The 18,017-nt window shown below is 43.7% G+C and overlaps 2 protein-coding genes across 14 annotated transcripts in view; one reads left to right on the forward strand and one right to left on the reverse strand.

Annotated features, from left to right (window-relative positions):
- Positions 1–1,238, reverse strand: part of Ttc13 (tetratricopeptide repeat domain 13) — a 61,175-nt gene extending 59,937 nt beyond the window's left edge. For 8 of the 12 annotated variants that reach the window (XM_023566551.2, XM_013156471.3, XM_013156469.3 and 5 more), the window contains exon 1: positions 972–1,237. In XM_023566551.2, coding sequence (XP_023422319.2) covers positions 972–1,197 — 226 coding nt within the window. In that variant the 5' untranslated portion in view covers positions 1,198–1,237. Of the gene's footprint in view, positions 1–971 lie in introns of all 12 variants that reach the window. The other 4 variants (XM_063260033.1, XM_013156466.3, XM_063260031.1 and 1 more) reach the window with 1 other exon arrangement.
- Positions 1,239–1,366: 128 nt separating this feature from the next.
- Positions 1,367–14,484, forward strand: Arv1 (ARV1 homolog, fatty acid homeostasis modulator). 2 transcript variants are annotated; one of them, XM_003473491.5, is made up of 6 exons: positions 1,372–1,579; positions 4,382–4,501; positions 5,882–6,035; positions 10,072–10,296; positions 11,580–11,724; positions 13,909–14,484. In XM_003473491.5, the coding sequence occupies exons 1-5, from the start codon at positions 1,469–1,471 to the stop codon at positions 11,720–11,722; spliced, it is 753 nt and encodes a 250-aa protein (XP_003473539.1). In that variant the 5' UTR covers positions 1,372–1,468; the 3' UTR covers positions 11,723–11,724; positions 13,909–14,484. The 2 variants fall into 2 exon arrangements, with proteins under 2 accessions (XP_063116109.1, XP_003473539.1); XM_063260039.1 differs by lacking the exon at positions 10,072–10,296 and having other exon boundaries at positions 1,367–1,579.
- Positions 14,485–18,017: the final 3,533 nt, after the last annotated feature.

An 18,017-nucleotide genomic window follows, 5' to 3' on the forward strand; every position in this document is an offset into this window, starting at 1 on the left:
GTAAATGGTTAAGACAAAAACCGTCTGCAGAGGACATAGAGGTTCCTCCCGCTATAGCTTAGACCTCAGGGAGGTGGTATGTTCACTGGGCTTCAGACAAGGTACTGCCATTCAGTGAGGTGGTACTGCCTTTCTCATACACCAGTATACAAGGCACAGACTAAGCATACTTACAGCAGTACCGGGCACACAGCAAACAACCCATCGGTTATTTCTCCTTCCCCTCACACCACTCTTGTGAGAAAAGTAAAACCTTGTATTTAGGCAACAGCTCCAATTCAGAGAGACAATCTTGCCAACAAGTAATTCATTCTCACAGCGCCACTGAAAGTCACTTGGGTAATGGCCACTCTTTTTTCAAGCTGTAGTGCTGGCTATGGTATTTATGCTATTATCAGATAAGGCCTGTCATAAAGTAAAGTCGTCACCTCTCCACGAGTGAGACCTCTTTCCAAAGTCAGAATGAGCCAAAAGGAAATTAGATTGCGCTAATTTTGACATCTCAGCTAAAAAGGACATATTGTCCTCGCAGGTGTACGGTGTTAAAGAGCACCGCAATGGGTCTGAACAGCAACCATCCAGTTCATACAGTGGGAGACCTCCACCCTTTCCAAAGCAAGTCATAAGGGCATCCACACTGGGGGAAGGGCAGAATGGGGACTGAAGGTAAAAAAACCCACAGCGAAACTCAAAAGAAAAAATGTGCGTGTTTTGCCCAAAGGCGTCTTCAGTGATTTACTGAACAGCCTAACAACGCCAGACTTCAGCGAGTGCAGCTGCAGTGCCCGCAAGCTGTAGGCCTGGGGGCAACCAGTGGGCACGAGTAGTCCCAAAGCCGAGCCGGGGGTCTGCGCGCAGATGCCGCAGGCTCTCCCTTCTTCTCTTCCTGGGGACTCAACCTTGAGGAAGCCGCTCGACATCAGGCCCATACCCGGGCTGTCCCCTCTGTCTGAGGCCGCCGGCCCACTCACCACACTCTGCCGGGTACTGGTCCGCCCAGTCCCCCGATTGCAGACAGCCGCCGCCCGCTGGGGCCTCCTGCTGCTGCCGGTGTTGTAGTTCCTGCTTGAGCAGGGACAGCGGCGAGTAGTGTTCTGTGGCGCACACGCAGGCCAGAGCCCCCAGCAGCAAGACAAGTTGCAGCGCCCGAGCCCCTGCGCCGCCGAGGCATCCGCACTCGCGGCCAGCAGGTGCCATCTTCGAGCACAGCGCACGCGCGGCGGTGTTCGGCCCGTGGCGAGCAGGTGGGCGCGACGGACGGGCGCAGTGCCTGCCGGGAGTCGTAGTCTCAGCCGCACTGACCCCGGGCCCACGCCCCGTACCCAGCCTATCATTCCCAGCAGGCCCAGGGAAAGAACCAGGCTGGTCCGACCTGACGACTTCCGTCCGCGACCAGAAGCTGCTTGCTTAGGGACCAGAGGAGTGGCTGCACACAACTAGCGAGTGACCCGGGAAGGGCGCAGAGGGAATGTCTGAAGAGGACTTTCCTTCGTCCCCGTACCGGTGTATCGAGTGCAACCAGGAGGCCAGTGAACTATATAGAGACTACAACCATGGCGTGCTGAAGCTTACCATTTGCGTGAGTGCGCGGGCGGGCGAGAGAGTGGCGTCGCCCGGTGCGCGGGAGGCTTGTGGCCGCGGAGCGCAGGGGGCTGAGGGTATGTGGGGGGTCTGGCCGGCCCAGGCCGGGCTGGTTCGGGCCAGAGAGTGAGGACATGGAAGTTAGTGGCATGCCAACTTTCAGTTGTTCCTTTTAAAGTCCCGCATTCAAGGTAAGTGGGCTTTTCTATTCAGCTTTCACAATTTAACTGTGCTTACAGACGTACTACCCTAAGTAACCTGTGTCGCTGGTCTCGTCCAAGCGCACAGATATCTAATAAATTTGTCGTAGAAACAGACCAAGGCTTCCTAAAGATTATCAAGTTTCAGTTCCAGTCACTATTAAGATATTTATCTCCTGCCTCTGGGATGCTGGATGCAAAGAGGAATAAGATACACAGTCCTGCCTTTGAGAAACTTAAAAACTCAGAGGGTTCCATTTTTAAATACGGGTTTGCTTATTGTAGCAATAAGTAGGGGAAAACGTAGTCCTTTCGATGATAATATAGAAGAAAGCTGCAAGAATATTCATGAAAAATTGGTGTAACAAGTTTATATCCTAAAAAGTGTGACTCATCAGTGAAATAGAGAATATTAGCGGTACAAAGCATATCACAGATAAGTGAAGACTGAGGCGGTGCTGTTTGAGGCTCTGTGCTGTGTTGATTTCTTAAAACTTTTCTCTCCAGGATCTTTGGTAGTAGGTGATAAGAACTGGAGTATTTTTACCAAAGTAGAAAAAAATATTTACTAACAATAATATAGTACTTTATGGTTCCAAGTAAGGTGTTCTACGTATGTGTGTCTGTGTAGTTTTCCTCCTTACATTTCAAATGAGGAAGTTCTCTTCATGTGGAGAAGAGAACTTACAGAAAAAGCAAATACTACAAAGAGAACAAAGAAAAATTAGATCTAAATGAATGAAAAAGAGTTCGCAAACTTAAATGAATTTCTTATTGGTTATCGTGCCCTGTAGGGAAATTGGCCTGTGCCACAGCACATCATGTACAGAAGCTGCCTCCTTCATTGGTTTCATGTCATGAAGTTATCCTTTTACAGCATTTAGCAGACCATATGATAGCACGCTTGTCTTGGCATTTAAACTGTAAGGTCCTCAAGGTTAGACGGTGGCTGTAGGTGGCTCTAGATGTTTCAAGATATCTATCTGTTGTCTTGGAAATGATTCATAAGTGGCTGAGAAGAGAGAGTTCGTGTTTTGAACATAGTGTAGCCACTCTACATGCGTTTGCCAAACAAGTGAATGCAAAAGAAGTAGGAGCTGCTCTCCGACCTAGTGCTGGTTTCTGCTTGCTTGTGTCTAAGAATTGTCCAGACCCTGCATCTTACACTTGTGGTACTACGTGAAAATGAGATATAGATAACTTTACTGAAGGAAAGAGAAGGGGATGGGGAACTTCTAGCAGTTTCATTTAAAAATGAGTTTGCATCTCTGAACTCAGATCTCATGTGCAGGAAGAGAGAGAATGACTGACTCCATGTGAATTGCATGGGGTGTATAAAATAGGTTCTCATCATGTGATGTCTGACTCTAGCTTCTGTTTAGGTGTTGGCTCATTATCTGCTCAGTTAAAGAGCTGCAAAAATACGAATTTCTTGTGCCTTTATTTTGTTTGGTAGATTTAGTAGCACATCTGCCTTCATCGATTCACTTTGATGGCTTGAAAACATCTACTTACTGTAATGGCATGAATGGTGTGAAGAAACTCTTATCTTGGAAAGAAATCCAATATTTCACGATGCTGAGGTGCAAGGTTAATATTCTTCAGTGTAGTTCATTGTTCTTCTAGTGCTTTGATGTAACTAAAAGGCCATCCTCGTATGTTAGTATGTCCACTTCTATTTCTGTTTTATCCTGCTGGAGTTTGAAAATATCTTGTTGGAATTGTACTCATTCATTTTTTTGTACTGAATTGTAGCATTAATGCAGCTTTGTGTTTCATGTTGCTTCATATGTTGCTATTTTAATGATGATGTGATTTAATGACATCATAATCACATGTCCAGAAATCCTGAACTCTAAATTGGTGAGCTGGGAGCCTAAATTTTGGTGACCTGGACCCAGGCTGCACTACTCAGTTCTTTTTACTCTCCACTGTCTCTACTATAGCAGAGAATGTTTTCCTTCTATATCCCCGGTATTATCAGAGGAAAACCCAGGCTTCCCTGCTTTCTGCCACCTCAGGATTGTTGGCACCTTGCCCTGTTCCTTATTTATATATAACTCTCAGAAATTCAGGGAGGGGGCTGAGGATATAGCTCAGTGGAGCAACTCCTGCCTGACAAATGCAATATCCTTAGTTTGATTTCTGGTACACACACACACACACACACACACCCCAGAAAGCAGTTCAGGGAGCAGGAGATTTTGCTGAACACCTTTCTCCCACTGTTTCAGAAACAACAATGTGGGGACCATATTGCTAACAGGCAACAGATAATTAGCCAAAAAAGTATATTATAGATTCATTCATAACAGTTCTCAGATATTAAAAATTAACTCTCCTGGGATGCTTTTCTGCTTGGAATTAAGTCTTTAAATCAAGTATCTTTTTAGCTTCCCAAATAAGAGGGAAAATATTAATATTTCTAGCCTAGACACTTGGGAAACTACTTCTTACATGGTGAACATTTTGTACCTAGGGGGAGTTTACTTAAGGGTTGATTTGGCCTTGTTTGCTGTCTGAGTAGAGTAGTATTCTGAAGTTCAAGATTTCAGATTGTACTAATTTGCTCATTCTAATACTATCTTATGTTGTTTCAGAAATCCTGCCAGAAAGTTGTAGACAAGTATATTGAGTATGATCCTGTTATCATCTTGATTAATGCTATTTTATGCAAAGCCCAGGTCTACAGGCATATTCTTTTCAATACTAAAATAAATGTAAGTTATGGTAATTTAAAACTTTTTAATGTTACTAAGTAGTGCACGTGCATTTTATAAGAATAACAGAATTTCAACAGAATTTAAAAATATAAAAATAAATATTCTAACCAGAGATGGCATGCCTGGAATCCCAGTACTTGGGAGGCAGAGGCTAGAGGATCGACGTGAATTCAAGGCCAGCTTGAACAACATAACACTATCTTAAAAAAAAGAAAAAGAAAACTTCTAATTAGTAGGTGGGAGTGGGGATTTAGCTTAGTGGCATAAGTGCCTGCCTGGCAAGTGTGGGGTTGTGAGCTCAATCCCCAGTACCCTCCCCCTATAATAATAATAGTTAAAAGGTAGGTTTTTTCTTTGAACATGTCTGGAAGTTTCTAGAATAGCAGATGCGGATTTTGTGTGTATTTCATTTTGTTTGTTTATTGAGACAGGATCTTGCTATGTAGTTCAGATTGGCCTTTAACTCAGTGTAGCTCAGGCTGGCCTCAAACTCATAGCAATCCTCCTGCTTCAGCCTCCTGTGGTATAGATTTTAAAAGATGTGTTAGGAAACTGGCAGCTATAATCTGCATTTCCTTTAGGGTGTTATATATTAAAACAGACTTACTAATTCTGAACAGAACAAAATTGAATATATCTGGGTAAGGAGAAAATTACACCTAAAAGAAGTAAAGAGACATTAAGAAACATTTAAAAACATTAAACATAATTTACTGCATTCTACACTGTAGTGTTAGGGAATTTGTGAGGTAAATAACAACATTGAATTTAATCAGAAAAGTCCTAATTTTAAAAGTCACCATTAGGGCCTGGGGATTTAGCTCAGTGGCATAAGCACCTGCCTTGCAAGCAGGCAGTCGTGAGTTCGATCCCTGGTACCGAAAAAGACAAAAACAATAAAAAAAATAAAAGTTGCCATTTTAAAAGTATATAGTTAGTGGTTGAATTGTAAACTCCTAAGTTTGGCACGATTGACAGATATAATACAGGATATCCAGTTAAATTTGAAAATCAGATAAACAATGAAAATTTTTAGCTTGTCTGAAATACGGCATGAAATATATTTACAATAAATTGTTTATTGTGTATCAGAAACTAAATTTACTGGGTGTTCTGTGTTATTTGCAATTCTAAATTTGAGGTAAGTTTATTTATCCCCAGCCTGCCCCTCAAGTGAAATAACCAGGGTATGTTTTAAATCACAAAGCATTGATTGTCAAACTTCACTCCACATTGTGAATCACTCGGTTGTACTGTAGGAGGTTAAATCTTACAAGCTGAGATGTTCCTCAAAACTGCACTTACCTGCAGCTGTGTCCTTTGATACTAAGTACAGCTTCTTTCCCTGACTAAGTAACAATGTCTTCTGACTGTCAGATCCATGGAAAACTCTGCATGTTTTGTTTGCTTTGTGAAGCATATCTGAGATGGTGGCAGCTTCAGGACTCAAACCAGAATATTGCCCCGGATGACTTGATTAGATATGCCAAGGAGTGGGATTTTTACAGAATGTTTGCAATTGCTTCTCTAGGTAAGGAGATACCTTGCTTTCCATTCTTAAACAGAACTTAACTATTTGATGACAGCTAAGACAGATGCTCTTTTTTATTTTTTAATTTTTGACTTTTTTGAAACAGGGTTTTACTATGTCGCTCAGGTTGGCATTTAACTCACTTTGTAGCCTGATAAGCCTTGAATTCGCTGTAAGCTTCCTGCCTCAGTCTCCCAAGTTTTGGAACTATAGGAGGTGTGCCGCCATGCCCCGTTTGGCACATGCTGTTAGTTATGGGCAAGGGGAAATAGTAAACCATTAACATGCTACCTACTAGGTGAATGTAAATTCTGATTACCCAGCTAAGACTTTTAATTATAATGAAATATTGTTTTGTAATATTGAGTCTCCAATCCATGCCAGTGTCATACTTCTGGAGCACGCATCTGTTGTCCTATATTCTATCCTCACTCCCTCGGTCGTCTTATCCATCTGCTCAGAACTCCAGATGTCTTATCTCTAATCCAGACCTTTCTCCTGACCTCTAGACCCTGTGTCCAACTACTTCCTCAGCAGCTCCACGTGGCCAGCCAATAAATCTCCAAAACCCAGCTTCTCCTGTCGCCTCTGCCCAGAGCCTTGCCCACCCCAGTTACAGGTACCTCCATTGTTTCAGTTGCTTCCCAGGAAGCCTTGGAGTCATCTCTAATAACAGACCCTCAGCAAGTATTTTCACACCACACTGCTACTCCCCTGATACAAACTAGAGCAGCACAGTCACCTCATTGTTTTTAGCCGAAGTCTATTCTTCATATTGAGAAGCCCCTTTCCAATCAGCTACTTACTGCTGGGACATAGTAGTTCCCATTTCACTGAGTGAAGCTAAAGCCCATGGACTGAGCACACAGGTTTTCCATGCACTGCCTCTCCTGGAACATCTGTTATTTTAGTTATTGCCTCTGTCTCTCTGGCCCATCTTGACCCAACCACTCCAGGAAGCTTGCTTCAGACACACTGGGTGAGCCTCTTCCTTTGGGCCTCTAAGCTGGCTGCTCCGTCTGCTAGGGAGTGTGCCCTTAATGTCCACACGTCTGCTCCCTGGCATCCCTCAGGGCTGAAACATCACTTCAGTAAATCATGCTCTGACCCTCCCTACCTCACTACCTTGTATTAAGGTGCTTCTCACAGAAGCTGCTGTTAACTGTACTTTATGATTTGCCTTCTCCACTAAACAGAATGAGAGCAAGACTCTTTGTGTTGGTCACTGTATAGCTCAAGCCCTTAGTAAAGTACCTGGTCTGAATAAATATTTGTGTAGTTGACTTAATGATTGCATATATATATATATATATATATGTATGCATTCTAACTTGATAAAGTCACCATCAGACTCTGGTTGTTCATTCACTATTATTCATATACTTAAGAATTATGTGCTAAATACTTAAAAACCTTCACTCCTTCAGGCACTGGACAGACATGTGCATGAAAAATACAAAACGCTTCACCTCTGGGAGCTTATAGTTAGAAACTTGTCATGATTTATGACAATGTAATGACAGTGATGTCCATTCCATCAGTAATTTTGGGGGTTATTTGTTGTTTTAACACAGGTTCTGGCTACATAGCTGGCTTCAAACTTAAAATGCTTTTGCTGCCTCATCCTTCCCAGCAGGCAGCTTTGTAGGCATGTACCACTGTTCCTGGCTCTTACCAATAATTTTGGATAGAATTTGGACTTTGCTGAGATTTAAAAACACTTAATGTGAATTTTTTTATTATCTGTTAGTAATATTTGAAATATACAGAATATAAACATTTACATCTTATAGTAGTGTTAAATATACCGTGAGCATATCTCCTAACCCAGGAGCATAGTTAAACTTTAAAGTAAAACCTTATAAAATTTCTAAAGGTAAGTTGCTCCCCCCACTGTATATTTACATACATACACATATATCTGTTTTGTTTTGTTCTGTTTTGTTGAGACAAGGTCTCACCGTATAGTTCAGGCTGACCTCAAACTCACAGTGATCTTCCTCACTTAAAGCCTTTTGTTTTCACACTATATAAAAAAAAGACAGGTGTTGTGGCACGCATTTGTAATGCTGGCACTTAGGAAGCTGAGGTAGGAGGATTGCTGCAAGTTAGAGGCCAGCTTGGGCTATGTCGTGAGTTCAGGGTCAACCTGAAGTACATACCAAGACTCCATCTCAAAAAAACAAACAAAAACCAATAACAACAAAAAGGACTTGTTTTCATATAGCTTGAAATTTTTTAACTACTACTCCATAGTGGATATTTTGGTTTATAAACAGAAATGTCTTTAACTTCCTTTGCTTTTTTATGTGTCTTGATCTAATCCCTAATTAGAGTGTAAAGCCTAAAAGAGGTTTATTAAGAATATCTTACATAAATATAGCATTTTGTAGGATCTACATGTACAAGTATTACCTAATTTAATTTTCATAGCTATCCTCTGAGGTAGATAGATTCGGGGTTTTGCCCATCTAATAATATGGAAACAGACTTAGAAAAGAATAAATGATCGATTTCCCTGAGATATGGGGGTCAGTGTCTCTGCACAGGCCAGGAGAAGTTTCCCTGTTCCTACCCACCTGTGTCTGCAGCGCAGTGTCTGTCAGGCATCCCGTTATCCACAGAAGCCTGAGGGATAGAGGCTCCCTGAGGTCTGAAGAAGAGGAACGTGCAGACCCTGAGGGCTGGTAAAACCCATCCAGACTCTTAAGACTGTTAAACTAGAACTAGACCATCCACCTTCTACCTGGAGCAAAAAGGCCTTTCCTTGAGATTTCTGACACATCTGGCCATCTGGCCATGTCCAGTGATAGAGCAACTCATCCTTTGTTAGGTAGTTCCTGCTGTTAGAGAGTTTTATTTTGTTTTTTAACTGTATTGATCCTTCTTTTTTTTTCTACCAGAAATCAAACACAACTTCACACTTGTCAGGCAGGCACTGTGCCACTGAGCTATATCCCTGGCCCAATCCTGAATGCAAGCTCTGCCATCAACCTGTGTGAGTAGAGTCACACAGATGACAAGTCCTTCAGTTATTTTAAACCGAGACAGCATAGTTCCCCAGAAGATGGTGCACCATTTCTCAGGGGGTCGTCATCCTAAATTAGTGATCCTAGCCATCCGTATTTGGAACCTCTTTAGTTTGGCCATGTTAAGTTTAAAACCATGTAAAAAGGAGAGCAGTTGTTTCTGTGACAGTATGATAAATGTGTTCCAGAAAAACTTGGTGCTGGATATCCCAGAATGATGTGTACCAAAGCTTGTAGGGAAAGAATGAAGGACAGACCCCTTAGTGCAGGCAGGTGGCCAGCCGGAGGAGTAGCAGTCCTAACGAAAACAGTAGCACAAATTGCTCCTTGACAGGAGCTGAACACATTGCTGTGTCCTAACTGCTGGACAGCAGGACAAATGGGCTTCGTCTAACCTGTACTCTTAACTTTTTGAGAAACATAAGGAGTTGCACTCAAAGCTATGGCACCCGCCTGCTGAGGCAGGAGGATCACAGCGAGTTTGAGGCCAGCAGGCTACATAGTGTAGATCAAGGTCAGCCTGAACTACACAGTGAGACCCTATCTCAAAAAAAAAACAACAAATAAGGGAAAGTTTTTTTTTTACCTTAATTAACAGTACTCAACATCTTATAGATAATAAATATTCAGACAATAGTGAAAAGTGCCTGCGTGAGCAGCACCATTCCCAGGTGGTCCCATCATCCAGAGCTGGCTGCTTCCACCCTCCTGCTTCATTTTCACGAGGCTGGCACACACTTCAGCAAGGCAGTGATTGCGGTTCTGATGGAGTTGCTTTTTCAGTGGGTGACAAAAAACTTCATAAAAGAATTTTGAAATGTTTCTTAAATCATACCAGCAGGATTTACACAAAGGCTGGGTTTGATTTTCAAAAACAAGAAAATCTAATACTGCTAAGCATTTCTTATGAAATCAGCTAAGTTGTGCTTTGGAATTGAGGTTTGTTTTTAGGGGGAATATCTTTTGTATGGAGATCAACAGATTTTTATTTTTCATTGCCTCCTTAGAACAAAGTGCCTTTTTTGCCGGCATTTTTACTTTTCTGTGGATAAAACGACTCATGACAGCCAAAAAAAAGCCCCACTTCATCTTGCTGCTGAAGGCATTACTATTATCAAGCTATGGAAAGCTTCTGCTGATACCAGCTGTCATCTGGGAGCATGACTACACAATTCTGTGCCTCAGGCTCATCAAAGTATTTGTGCTGACCTCAAATTTCCAAGCAATCAGAGGTAGGGGTCCGTTTTCACTGTGCCTTCACTGCCTTAACCTACATGGAAGCCTCCACCCATAGTTCTGAGAAAGTTTTACATGACCTGCTGAGTACTGGAGTTCTGCACAGAATACTATTTCCTTGGCACATCATGGTACCTAACCATGGCAGGGCCTAGTGTTTGTTAATTTAACTACATAGTACTTGACAGCTTTCAGCATGTTTTTATCTGCCTTCTCTGTTTAGTGAGGTTAGTGCAGTCATTGTTATCTTTACTTCATGAATCAGCTTGTGGACCATGAGGATGGGTAGGTTGTCCAGTGTTCTGGGCTGGGCAGTTGTCAGGCCAGGAGAGGGTGCCAGGTGCCACCTCCCATACCAGGACAGTGTCTACTCTGCCAGGAGATGTCTTCATTTTCCTGTGCACTGTGAGAAGTACTATTTTGAACGAACCTCTTATCTGATAATTTTTATCATATGCTTATCATCTTGCAAATGACACTACAGTAGTAGCACTTTCATGTTACTCTATTTGTAACTTTATTGATTTATTTATTTCTATTTGTAACTTTAGAATCCACTTTTTTATATTCCTCTTAGGTGGGGTTGGGTTGGTTTGATTTGATTTGATTTGTTTTGGTTTGGTTTTGAGACAGAATGTTGCCATGTAGATCAGGCTGACCTTAAACTCTTGTCCATCTTCCTGTCTCAGCCTCCCAAGTGCTGGGGTTATGGGCTTGCACAATCATGACTGGCTTGCTCTTTGTGTCAACAGGATCCTACTTCTTGATTCCAGGAGAAGTTCCAGGCTTGTGTCTCACACAAAGACTGGTTTCTCAGAGGTCTGCAGGTGGAAGTGTGGAGCAGGCCACACGTAGATTAGTAGTAAGAGTGCAGATTCCCTAAAACGCAACTTTACAAGACAGTTCACACATAGCTTACATGCCACTATCATTGTTTTGTTTTGTGTTTTATTTTTTGAGACAGTACTGGAAATTGAACCCAGGGCCTTAAACATGCTAGGCAAATGCCACCAGACAACATCCCTTGTCCTGTTATGAGTTTTTATGGTATTAGGAATTGAATCACAGGTCTCACACATGCTAGGAAAGTGTGCTTCCCCCAAAGTGGACTTAATTGACTTTTTTTTCCTCTTTTTTTTAAATGGTCATACTAATTACCCATGTTGGGGTCAAACTTATGATTCTTCTGCCTCAGCTCCCCAAATGTTGAAATTACAAGCATACATCATCAGACTTAATCAAGTTCTTATGAGCATATTGACTGCTTTTTCTTTTCTAGTGACTCTAAACATCAGCCGCATGCTGTCCTTGTTGGCCATCCTGAGTGGCTTACTGCTGGAAAGCTGCATGGTCTTCTTCTTCCAGAGGATGGAGTGGGATGTTGGCAGCGACTGTGCCTTCTATAGGGAGCAGGACTTCTGAAGGTACCAGAGCATCCAGGCCCATGTGCTCCGACTCAGGTCCTTCTCAGCTTAGACAGGTCCTTCTCAGCTTAGACAGGAGCACTGGAAACAAATGTGTGCCCGGAAGACGCCCATTGCCTGTGGACTGATTGTGTAGTTCCCAGGTTCTTTACTTGAGTTCCATTTGTTAGCCTCAGTGACAGCCGCATCCCCATTTTTGTTGCTTCAGGGGTCCTGTCCTCAATCTAATGCCTCCAACCTAGCCCTCCCCTACTAAAATCTGACTCCATGTCCTGCTTTTTCTGGCCATTTGGCTCCCTTCACACCACCCCTGCTTTTTTGCTGCCTTTCTGACCTCTACTGCCCTGAACCTCCAACTTTCTTTCCTTCTGACCAGCTTTGCCTCTTTTTAACCATACCTGGACCTTGTAAATGGCTCTTGAGCTGTTCTGTTAAACCCTTGAAACCCACCGGCTTTCTGCCTTCCGCCCTATGGCTGTATCACCCGAGTTTCTGGAGGCAGCATCTCTGCCAGGCACAAGCCCTCGCTGGACCTCTGGCTGCTGTTCTCCATCTTCACAGTGCCCTTCAGTGCAGAGTCTGTGCTCCTTATCACTGCGCCGCCTCCTGAGACTCCCCACCTCTGCCCTTCCCCTCTCCTGCTCACTACCTCACTGGGGCTCTTTCTGACCTTGAGGTTCCCTTCCTTTCATACAATGACACAGGATCCTGGGGTGCGCACAGCACAGAAGAGCAGGGGGCAGAGGGGATTTGTTGTATCCTTGACCTACCTCAGGGACCGCAGAGTCACTGGCTCCTGGCTGCTTGTGCTGTCTGCCATGCTACCCTGTATACCTGTCGATCCGGTCTGTGCCATTCCACTCTCTTCAGCGAAGCTCCTGCCCACTTACTCTCTTCTTCCACTGGGCTCAGCACATACCTTGCCAGTGTACATACGTTGCTCTTCAGTCTGGGCCACCTTCCTCTATTTCTTCACTTACTTCTCTACACCGTGCTTCCTCCCAGAATGGCCCAAGTCTGCAATTCTAAAACTCACAGGGAAGCCAGTTGCCAGTTGCTTTCAGCGTTCCCTTTTTCCTTGCAATCCACCAAAACAAGCCCCCCACCCGCCCCCTTCTACCTGGTTTTGTCCTGCCTGTGTTGTGACTGTCCTCAGCCTTGTTGCTCTCCTATGTACCCTCCTGGAGCTCAGGCTTCCATCTGCCTTGGCCAGGCCACTGGATTCATCCATTTCACTCTACGTACTCCAGGTGGCTTCTGCTGTGACCAGAGGTCAGCAGGTCTATAAGTGAGCTCAGTGTTCCTGTCCTGTGTCCCCTTCAAAGTCCTTGCTGCTAGTCTCCCCTCAAGATGTCCCTCACCTCTTTCCCTCAGCCCACACCCCTCATCTTCTGCCTGAGAATCTAGCAGTCCTTGCCTGCCATCTCCCCACATTGGTACCGCTCGCATCTTCATGCAATACACCACTCACTTCTCCCTGCTGCCCTGGGCGTTTACTTTTCTCCAAGACTATGGCCCTCACTGTTTCCCCTGGGTATGTGCTGCCCTGTCTACATGTCACGCAGGTCTCCTCTCCTAATGCCCAGGTATCCTCACGCTGTGTGCCATACCCACTCCTCCAGCCACATCTGTCTAGGCAACATAGCAACTGTCTCCCCAGTATCGTTCTAGACTATGCTGGGCCTGACCATTTCATTTTCTTCTTCCTTAAGTGCTTCTACGTGATGGCTGTCTAGTTAAGGAAATAAGCTAATGTCTTTGGGGAGGTTTTGTTTGTTGAGATAGCGTCTCACCATGTATTCCAGGCTGGCCTCAAGCTCACAGTGCTAGGATTATAAGTGTACACCAAAGCCCATGTAACTTTAGTAAGCACTTCAAACCCCTTGTCCTGCTGTATGTTAACTCATATTTATACTTGTGTGTCTAAAACTGGGCATGGTGGCATGTGCCTGTAATTCTAGCACTCTGGAGACTGAGACAGGAGGATCACTGAGTTTGAGGCTAGCCTGGGCTAGCTAGCAAGACCCTGTCTCAGACAAAAAAAAAAAAAAACTGGCTAAAAGTGTTCCGAGACTATGTCTCCCATCACCGGGGCCACCTGGGGGCATTCCACTTGATCATCAACAGAAAGTGCCTTTCTGAAGACCCTCCCTTCTCACCCACAGTCTTATTCTTCACTGTTAGGCATGACCATCAGCATCTGAAAGTGAAGATGTGTCACAGAAACCAAGCACTTTTTTTGGTAAGGAAAGTGAAACAGAGACTTGGGAAGCCTTCCTGGAAAAGAAGGTCATGACATGCAACAAACATCCAGTCCCTTCCCCCATCCTGGAAACAGCCACACCATTCACACATGTGTGCGCAGACACACACACACACACACACACACAATGTGACTAGGGACATTTACATAAATGTGCGCACCCAGTTGTACATTGAGTTGTACATGGTGGACACCCAGGGCAGTACCTGTGTTTCACATGTAATGAAAGATCTAAATTTTATTCCTTTGGCAAGTTTATAGCTTTTAAATTTAAATGTTCCTCTTTGGCTACAAATCAGATTTGTGTTCTTACAACAATAGAAATACTTTCACAGTTTTTCAGAATAAACTTAAAGTTTTTATAAATTTTCAATTCAGTAACTTACTTTTTCAAATTGGCTGATCCAAAATCAATACAAAGAAAACCCACCGAATTGTTGCACTGTATGGGATGAATTATATTTAAATAAAGTGTTTATTAAAAAGTAGAGATACAATAGCACCTTTCTTCCCCTTCTCCCTATTTCACTTGTTCTTTCTTTATTATGTGCTTATTCATTTCACAGATGTTTAGATGTTTTGTGAGCATATTCTGTGTGTCAGACCCTGCTTTGCAGTGGTGAGTAAGACTCAGCCCCTGCTGCTGGGCATGGTGGCAAAGCCCTGTGTTTCTGGTATTTAGGAGGCTGAGGCAGGAGGATCATCGTGAGTCCAGGGCCAGCCTGAATTATAGTAAGACTGTCTCAAAAAAGTGACTTGGCCCTTTGAGATTCACTGGGCAATGATGTGTTCAGAAGTTCGGGTAGAGCATCACAGTGCCTGTCATCTGTGCTGGAAAAAGCCCCCTGAAGTGGGGGCTTGCAGTGTAAGTCTCGGAGAGTAGGCGTCAGAGTAGGTGTGGGACAAGGAATACAGAGGTGATGGGGTTTGAAAAGATATGAACCCAAGGGTAATGAGACTGATTTAAATAGTCAAAAGGAAGTATCCAAGTTTAGGGAAAAAAAATACATTTGGGGTAACGTCTCAGAATAGCTGCAGGATGGAAAGGCCTGTTGGCTTCAGTGCCCAGGAGAGAGGAAGGCAGGCCACCAAGAGGGAAAGGTTGATTAAAAACAAGTGCCAGGGGGCTAGGGATTTAGCTCAGCGGCATAAGCGCCTGCCTTGCAAGTGCGTGGTCGTGAGTTCGATCCCCGGTACTGTTAAAAAAAAAAAAAGCCCCAGGCTGGGACTCAGCATCCTGAAAACCCAGCAAAGATGTAACACATAGTTGCAAGTTTCCCAGTCCTTTTAATTGAGGTAAGTGAAGCTAACTGCATCTTAGAAACAAGCTACCCAATTTACCAAGCAATATTCAACACATGCACATCTCTAATCCCAGTACTCAGGCTGAGGCAGGAGGATCCTTGCAAATTTGAGGCCTGCTTGAACGTAGACCCTATCAACAAACAACAACAGAAGCTCCATAGTCTTTGTTGATTCCCACAAAGGTATTAATCTTCAAGAAGAAACAAGTTGTCCTTGGTGTCAGCAGTAGCAACATAAGGGAAGCAGGCTGACCCAGACCCATAGTGTGCACAGAGACCCATCCATCAGATACTCAGATACCGATCACATCACTCCTGAAGTGAGGAGAGGGTGGGACTCAAGTCCAAGGCTGCCTGCTCTCGGCAGCGGGTCCACACCCAAGCCTGTGTTCATCTCACCTCCACACTGCCGGCTAGCAGCACTCAGTAACTTTCAGCACATTCTAGGAAACATTTTAAAGAAAAGGGGAAAGAATACTGTAGTGAGGTACATGTATCCACCCCTAGATTTTATAGTACATCATTTTTCCCTAACTTCTTGTTAAAGTTCATTTTCCATACTGAGGAGATCAGAGTGTGGCAGCAGCTGGCTGGAGAAGTAGGCATGATCCCCTGGACATGAGCAGAACAGTTCCCAAAGCCCTGTTTGTGGGCTTCTCTGAGAACTCCAGCAGGTTTTCAAAAGCATGGCCTAGACCTTACATCAGCCTGAGATGTAGGCTCAGAACCACCTCTCCGGACCCAGATGAAGTTCTGGGTTACCTCTAGATTGGAATACATAAAAGAAAGGCAGCCACGAGGAACCCAGTGCTTCCTAACTTTCTAGGGTAGCCTGCTGTTCTCAGAGGCAGTGTGTATTTTTTGCTCTTAACGCTTTTTCTCTACATGGTTCAAGCTTGCTCTACAGAACCAGTTTCTCTCCCACCCTTCACTTTCACTTTCTCAAATAAACGGCCACTTCCTTTTGCTCACAGTTCATCCAATTCTTTGTTCAAGATGAGAAGAACCTGAAATCTAACTCCAGAAGGAGAAGTGAGCAACCTGAGCCTGGTGACATTTAGTTGGTGAGCCACTTTTAGAAACAAGCTGCCCAGTAACAATACCATTCTAGAGGCCAGACAGAGCTGCCCAGCTAAATATGCTGGAAAGGTCTGGTGTTGATAGTATTTGGTGTCATAGAATGACATGTTTCCCAAGCTCCGCCCCTAAAAACTGAGATGTGGCTTAACAAAAATGTATATGAAAATCCACTTGAAGATAACAAAACAAAGTCATCTTTAGTTATCCTAGTTTCACCAAAGGAAATATGAACTGCAGCTATCCTGGAAAACCTCTGCTGGAACCAGTTCACACATCAGTCATCTCAGGCCTGCACAGAGCTCTGGCTCTTGGGAGTGTGGTGTGGCCTAGCCCCAGAGGGGGAAGTACACAGTTTATGACAGTGCCATGGTCTGATCAGGGACATGAGACACAAGTGGTCTTTTGTTAAAGTATTTTCTACCAATGTTTGAAGCCCTTTGAACCAAACTGGGAAGAAAACATCATGGTGTAAGTATGAGCCAAGGGAAGGATATTTTTAGATATTTACAAGACAGCATTAATTAGAAAATTTAACATTTTAAAAAATCCTACCCTTAGATTCGTAAAGGGATTTTTCTAAAGGTCACAGAATGGGGCCCATCTTGGTCTCTGTTCCTGTCTTGCAAAAGGAACCTGATCTGTTTGCCTGTGCTACTAGTTTAATGGTGGATCTCTGGAGTCTGTCTTTCTTGAGAAAGAGAGTAACTTAAACTCCCTCAGATATAGCACTGGGAATAGATTTTTTAAAAAATTTTAGGTGAATGAGGAGCACAATTAATAGAACCAGATCTAAATAGTTTTTATCTTCCAGGGAAGAAACTATAGAAGGAAGTAATTCACAGTATTCTTTCCTCCGCATCAGTTTAGAGAGCAAGATGTCTAAAATCAGTTTCATTGAGCATCAGCAGGGGCATGCTCCCTGGGGGGCACTATGAAAGAATTGCACATCTCTTCCAGCATGCAGTGGTTGCTGTCACCCCTGTGCTTCTCCAGTCCCTCTTTTTCACACTCCTCCCCCAATGTGTCACCTATCCTTGTTCCTGTCTTTAAAAGACACCACTGATAGCATCTATAGCCAGGCCACCCAGATAATCCAGATGTCACTCCATGTTAAGATCATTAATCACCTTTCCAAAGGTCCTTTTATCAAGTAAAGTCCTATTTACAACTTCCAGAGGGGGTTTTGTTTTGCTTTGTTGGACCAGATCACTTAGAGCATTTTTCAGCCTGCCATAAGATCATATAGAAGTCCTGCCCACCCGCACTCCCTCCCAAATTTGTACAGGACTCTTGTGTTGAGTGGAGCCTCATACCTATGACCTCAAGGGCAGAAAAGCAGACATCAAGCTCTGTACTGTTCAGGAAGCAGGTGGATGTAACTCTGAAGATTCCCTTGCAGCATTTAAAGTGTGCTCTTCCATCTCTTTCCAGTTGTCTTGTGAGAACACACTTAACAGAGAAACACTACATGCCCCTGCTCTAGAACTGATCGCTTTTCCATCTACGGGCTCTGATTTAAATTCAAGGTCAGACTCCTATATATTTTTAAATAAGTAGGGCTATATATCTTTCTCACAGCGTGGCACTTGTGCCAATGTACCTCTGGGGTTTTTATTTGAGTTTTTTTTAATGCTTTGCCTTGTTTG

The sequence above is a fragment of the Cavia porcellus genome, unplaced genomic scaffold, assembly GCF_034190915.1.
Source record: "Cavia porcellus strain 051 isolate PalLab524CR breed Dunkin Hartley unplaced genomic scaffold, mCavPor4.1 scaffold_13, whole genome shotgun sequence".
Lineage (NCBI taxonomy): Eukaryota > Metazoa > Chordata > Mammalia > Rodentia > Caviidae > Cavia > Cavia porcellus.

What these genes read in the sequence shown, in the direction of transcription:
- Arv1 (XM_003473491.5), top strand. Translation starts at nt 1,469, where the DNA reads ATGTCTGAAGAGGACTTTCCTTCGTCCCCGTACCGGTGTATCGAGTGC. An exon ending in TGCTGAAGCTTACCATTTGC is followed by an intron (nt 1,580 to 4,381) that starts GTGAGTGCGCGG and finishes ATGTTGTTTCAG; the next exon opens with AAATCCTGCCAGAAAGTTGT. An exon ending in AAATTTCCAAGCAATCAGAG is followed by an intron (nt 10,297 to 11,579) that starts GTAGGGGTCCGT and finishes TTTCTTTTCTAG; the next exon opens with TGACTCTAAACATCAGCCGC.